Source organism: Magallana gigas, chromosome 3 (assembly GCF_963853765.1).
Source record: "Magallana gigas chromosome 3, xbMagGiga1.1, whole genome shotgun sequence".
NCBI classification, from domain to species: Eukaryota; Metazoa; Mollusca; class Bivalvia; order Ostreida; family Ostreidae; genus Magallana; species Magallana gigas.
This window is the reverse complement of record NC_088855.1, coordinates 2,314,506-2,321,228: the sequence shown is the minus strand read 5'-3', so window position 1 is coordinate 2,321,228 and position 6,723 is coordinate 2,314,506. Positions and strand designations below refer to the sequence as shown.

Below are 6,723 nucleotides of genomic sequence, written 5' to 3'. Positions count from 1 at the left end.
ACATATTATCCGGCCATTATTTTCGTAGATTTTTGGCTCAACATCCTAGTTACCCTGTACAACACAGACATGAATTTCATACTCGTGAACATATTACTTCTCATAGATCGCACTCAATTTTTTATGATTTAGAACGTTCAACACGATCCAAAATATATATAAAAAATGTATAAGAACATAAATCACACACACATAATTAATAGACAATGTAAAGGCAAGATATACATGTCGCCAGTTAATTATATCTCTAAAGTGAGTTGATTTCAGCAACCAAAATAAGGAAATGTTGGACGATACTGACGGCTTTTAAAGTAATTGCCGCAGTTTTATTACGAGATCTTCAAAGTGGCTCCGATATGCAGGCCGTTCTTCCCAACAATTCATCATTATATTGTAACAAGCCTTTGGTGTATTTTTCGGTGCTTCCATTCTGTAGCCTGTAAATGAAAAATGACAATATACAAATAGTGCCTGTTTGGGATGGTTACTGTTGAAATTGACCCCCGAGAAAACCATTGTCAACCGACGCGAAGCGGAGTTTGACAATGGTTTTCGAGTGGTGTCAATTTCAATAGTTACCCTCCCAAACAGGCCCTTTTTTTTACTATACTGAATGTCTTAATTTTAAAGAGAGTTTTACTGTTTTTATATAGAAATGAAGTGAATTCTACGACGAACCGTTCGCGCATAATTTACGCGCATGTAACAATTCGTTGTGTTACCCGCTGCCAAGTGTGTTGCTAACGCTAAGGGTAATAGAACGGATAACCAACTGCGTCTAAACCGATCAGATTACAGTATTTAACTTGAATGTATAATAATAATAATAAATTGTCAACCATCTAAAAAATCCATAAAGCGAAATACAAATCCAAGCAGTGCAACACGGATCTCTGAAATAAGTTATCATTCTTTACGTATCATGAGGTGATTGGATAAGGTTTGGGAAATAGAACCCAAAAGAACTGATAAAGCCCGAAGAGTTTTGAGGTAGATTTGATCACTCCAAACCGTTTGATCACCTCATAATATTCAAAGAATGATTCTCGATTACTCATATTAATATTATTTTCAGCATTTATACGATTAAATGTTAAAAAGTTCACAGGTAAAATTTATTGTACTATAGTTACATTGATTACTGTGGAATCATTTAATTCGTGGTGGCTCAATTTACGTGGTATTCGTGGGTAGCCCTTGCCCACGAATTTATATCCTCAACGAAAAAAATTAGAAAGAGTATTCTTTTTTACTAAAAAGGAAAACTGACGCACCCACGAAATTAAATCCTCACGAATAAGTAAAAAACCAACAATCCACGAAAATTGGCCCCCATGAATTTAAATGATTCCACAGTAGTTGTGTCAACATAAACAAAGGCAATGGAAAATGTAAATAGAACGCTTCATATCCTAGATCAGACAATGCAAAGATCTAAATCATAGGTATATAAACAAAGGGAAAAAACTTTTTGAATACAAACTAGAATTTGTGATTTGAATTTGATGTCTTTGAACAATGAATAACTCTGTCTACCTTCTGTTACTTTATCTTTAGTCTCCTTGCCACTCATTCCTAGATAAGGTTCAGTTCCTGACGAAAATATCTCCCACATCAGGATTCCAAAACTCCAGACATCACTCAACAATATAAAATTCCCTAAATTGTGAGAGTTTGTTTTTTAAGTTTCAAAAATATAGCACGCACATATTGTTACAAACGTGAATTTTTAAATTCTTAATTTTTTTTTTAATTATAACCTTTTCCATTTAAGTACATGCAAAATTTAGTAGCGCTTTCTTGAGAACAAGGAAAAGGCTTACAAAACTCCTGCATAATGTTGTCTACTTCTAGAAAAAGACGCAATCATTTTTTTTAGACATTATAATAAAAAATCTCCAGGAGTTTGATCGGCGGATCGTAACCCAAAAGTATTATAGTTTAAAATACTATAGATTGATTTAATTAACTAACTGAGACCGACATAGGAAATCTTCTTTTGCTAATATTGTATTTATCAAGTTTTTATCCAGTTTTTTTTTTATAATTTAAGAAAGTAACTGCTTTATTTTCTTATTTTTTGATCTATCAATGTTTCCTATTCCTATTATATGCTTTACATGTACCTGAAATGAAAGCTTCTGGGGCTGTCCACTTCACCGGTAAAGTTTCCGACCTATCGTAAGAATAAACCTCTCCCTTTTCTGTCATCGAGAATCCACAGATTTTGACAAAACCCTCATCAGTTACCAAACAGTTCCTTGCTGCTAAATCCCTAAAATGAAAAACACAACTAATCGATTGATCTAAATCATGTATATTTAAAAAAAACCGTTTTGAATACTGTGCATGTTTCCCCAGTGAAATATTAAAAATTGTCTCAACGTGACGAAAACAATAATTTTGTACGGACAGATTATACCTATGAATGTATTTTTCCTGATGTAAATAAGCCATTCCGTTTGCCACATGAAGACACATGCGTATTCTTTGTTTTGTTGATATTGATTCACCCTTCTCTCTCAGATAATGCAGCAGCGAGTCTTGAAAGTTTATAGAACATCGTTATATATACAGTCTGACTTGTATTGTGTTTGAGATCGAAAATGAATTCTGTATACATAATCTATAATACATTTATATAAATCATCAGAAAGATAACATTATGATTATCTGAACTATTAATAATATATCAATTTACATTCCTTGATAGCAATATGATGATGATGAATAGCTATAAAATGTTAAGACCATTTATCCTAGAAAACAAGTCTTACAGCATGCGCATCGTTATAATTGTTATGCATCAGATGTTACCAGGCATATAATGTAACAGCAGCAGTACTGGCTTCTGTAGAGCTGAATACCCCTTCAGCCGTACTATATTTGGATGGACCAGATGGCGCAGAAGCTCGACGTTTATGAATATTTGGTTTTCCCTTTCCTCGCCATGTATAACTAAAGATGCATGGTCACCAAATTTTCCTTTGTGTAAATCTAGGCAATTATTATTCTACAATATTAATTGCCTTTTTTAAAATATTCAAATTGATTAATTTACATTGATATTTAATTGTTATTTTTCTAGTATCTTAATTATACATCAAAAGTAAGTGACAACTACTTGATTTTTAAATTAAATTAATGAATTGATGCCACGTAATTTGATAACCATGTTTTCATTAATGTTTTAATAAATAATATTGTATATTTCTTTTTCTACCATCTCTTTGAATAAATGTTTAAGCACTAACAGTCCCAATCTTTTGGCCCAGTGCAATTTTATCGTAGTCAAGTTGATAATGACTTCTATCTATGGGGAATCTTAATTTCATGCGAGTGCCATTAGAAAAGATCTGTTCTTCTGTGCACTGTAGATGCTCAATTAACTCAACCAAAGTGGGTTCATGGTCCATACTAATCTGAAAAATATTTTCAGCTCAAATTGGTGTCATTATAGTAATAATAATGATAAAGAACATATTCATATCATATCATAAACTGCCCCTGGCTTAACGACCTCCGATGTCTGATAACTCTAAATTATCCGGAATTTGTTTATCTGTAACAAAAATCTGCTTTTTTTATATACAGATTTAGTTAGTCTTGAAGTGATAATAATTTTCTAAGACATTTAACGAACTGATTGGCTTATTGGCTTCACGGAGACCTATTATGAAGAGGTACAGGGGTTCGAGTCACCGTTGCACCGGTACAACCTTTTTTTTGGATTTTTTATTTCAATTTGTATACGTAATCTATTTCATTATATTCATCGTGGCCAAATTACAAAAACTTCGTAAAATACATCGATACCATAAACATTTTCTCTTTAATTTGTTTTGATTATAAAACTTGAAGGATAAATATAATTTTTAAGATAAAAAAAATTAGGCTGAGAATCCGATTACCTTATATAATTAGTATTTTGAACATGATTAATAAACCCGAACTGAAGAAATATAAAAAATAAATTGATCATTTAGAGAGAAGCTAAATGTTACTTACTTCTATTTTAGGCAAATCGAAAACCTTTATGTGATTTGGACAGCCATTTTGAAACGTTGAAAGAACAAAACAGTCTTTCTTTGTGTCTTTTATTTTTTCAAATACAAGGAAATCTCCATTTTTCTTCAGAAGTTGATTTGCTTCTTCTCTTGTAATAAACCCATGAAACCAGGTTTGTAGGTTAAGGTTTTCTCCTCTACGTAATACAATCTATACAAAAAGGATATAAAATTGGTGAACACCTTATCGTAAATGCATCAGCAGATTGTAGGATAATGCTATGTAACGACAGTTAATTTTTGTTTATTTAAATATATATATATATATATATATATATATATATATATATATATATATATATATATATATATATATATGTGTGTGTGTGTGTGTGTGTGTGTGTGTGTGTGTGTGTGTGTGTATTTACTAAACTATAGATTTAAGCCGTAGGAATTATTCATTTTAACTCACCTTCTCTTCTGTGTCGAGAAGTGTGCCAAACAAGGATGATAAAACTTTTTCGTCGATTGCTGCATGTCGTAAAGACAATGCTTTCTTTTTTAAAACCACAGGACATGGGTAAACCTTGCAATTTAATCCTTTAAAAGTTAAGATTTCTTTTGGATCGTTTCTTTTGAGTAATGCTCGGGCATTTTGAATGAGCATGGACATCTCTTTCTCCATATTAGCATTTTGATTTGCCTTTTCTAAATTGCCTGCCTTGTGTTTTGATGCTTTGGCTCTTAAGTCATTGCCAGCGTTCTTTACAGCTTGGCAAATTAAATCCTCCTGAACGCAAATGTTTCTCATCGTTTTGTCAAAGTCCTCTTCGTATTCCTCCACTTTCTCTTTTTGAAATTCCGGCAAAACCGTGCTTTCCATTTCTTGGATGTCGTTCAAAATGTCTCCTTTTTTCCTTTCTAGAAATTCGTCTAATGATATGAGAGTGTGTTGTTTATGTTTATCAATGACACATTTGGCACAAATGGGAATGAGGCAGTCATTGCAGTAAATCTCACAAACAGATTTGCCATGTTTCACACATTCAACGCGTGTCTCAATGTCGGTTGATGTCTGCGAAATCAAGCCTACAATTTCATGTGTGGTCCCTTTATCGGATAAATGTTTTGGTGTACATTCCAGACACAGTGTTAACTGACAAAGTCGACAGAGGTGGTCACCAGGATTTTCACATAGATAACAACGAACTATATCTTGTGCAAATATGATAGATGTCGCCATTTTTCATAATCTAAAAACAAATGTATGTTTCTGTTTACACTAATTAAAGTTGTTAAAAGCAAGTGTTTGTTTATATAAGCGTTATTTAAAGGTATTACGATAAATATGGATTTCTTTTTTAGCTGAGCGTTTAATCCAATGCGTTGAGAGATAATACACTCTTGAGCAAAGTTATTTAGAATACATGTGTTATAACGAACAAAATTGGTTACGTAATTTTTTTCAGTCCCACATAAAAAGCACTAGAATAACTTTTTGGTGTTTTTTTTTGTTTGCTTTCAGGCTTTCATTATTTTGTGAACCGTGTAACTACGCATAAATATATATTTTTGAATTATGCTACTGCCAAAAATCTAACAAAAAAGCTGAAACACAGAATAGCGTTTTTGTATGAATATATTTCTTTGGTATGATTGAGATATATCAGTTACAAATTTTATAATTACATCTCTTCAAAAATATTTTCCAACGGCAAAATTATAACTGTGTAATGTAATTCACAATACTTTGTTTTAAGCGATTTTCATTCAAAATAAAACTATATTGCTTACAGAAAAAGATAAGGACCTGTATACGATACGCATTTTTTGGCTTTTCTGAATCAATAAGTTTTATTTTATAAATATATATTTCAATATTTTTTTTCATGAAAGAGATTACAATGTTTTTTTATTATGTTTTGTTTTGAGTAGAAAACTAACAGCTATGCCTTTATTAAAAGTTAAGAACATTTTCATCGAAATATATCGTTGATTATGAACTTATTTTACAAATAAATGAACACGTTAAAACTACATGTTTGAAATCAAACTTTACACTTACATTAAATGATAACCCCCATTGGCCTCCTTTAGAGATCTCCGTGTAGAGTGAGTTGTTTTAACCTTAAAACAGTGTTTATATTTAGTTTATATATTGTTACAAAGTTAAATATCTTGCAAACCTAGTAATTCCCTAACTCTCATGACTAAGCTAATAGCTTCTTGTAAGTTTTTGAAGTGTTTCACTAATATTTACATCAAATAATCTCAACACGTAATTTTTTGATGATGTGTGACGTACGCAAGCAGTACACTAAGTATTGTTTTTAAGAGGGTTCGATGGTCGTGGCCATTTGAAGAGTGTTTTAATCTCCTGAACAAGAAGAGCGCTGGATAAAGATATAGGAACTTTCTAAAATTTTAAAGCTAAAATATTTGAACACTATCTTTACTAAACGTTGGTTTATAGTCAAAATATTACATGTCAAAGGTAAAGTCAGATCTGACGGTTAATTTGGTAACCACCAAGCCTCGTTATAACATTCATAAAACTAATTAATAACAGTTCTTTTTCTCTAATTAATAATTGACTGTGTTGTTTTATTTACATACACATTTATTGTACTCCTTTGATGTCAGCAGCAAGAGTAGCATACAAAGACTGCGATTTTCAATTTTTCAGAAAATGCATTTCATTCTAATTTGTTAGTAT

General features: G+C 31.5%; 1 protein-coding gene across 1 annotated transcript; it reads right to left on the bottom strand.

Annotated features, from left to right (window-relative positions):
- On the bottom strand, nucleotides 1–6,222 carry LOC117692679 (fer-related kinase 1-like). Its single transcript, XM_034481292.2, has 9 exons — nucleotides 6,073–6,222; nucleotides 4,480–5,260; nucleotides 4,009–4,218; nucleotides 3,255–3,422; nucleotides 2,818–3,013; nucleotides 2,423–2,543; nucleotides 2,127–2,275; nucleotides 1,537–1,659; nucleotides 1–437 (listed from the first exon to the last, which is right to left on the bottom strand). The coding sequence occupies exons 2-9, from the start codon at nucleotides 5,248–5,250 to the stop codon at nucleotides 307–309; spliced, it is 1,869 nt and encodes a 622-aa protein (XP_034337183.2). The 5' UTR covers nucleotides 5,251–5,260; nucleotides 6,073–6,222; the 3' UTR covers nucleotides 1–306.
- Nucleotides 6,223–6,723: the final 501 nt, after the last annotated feature.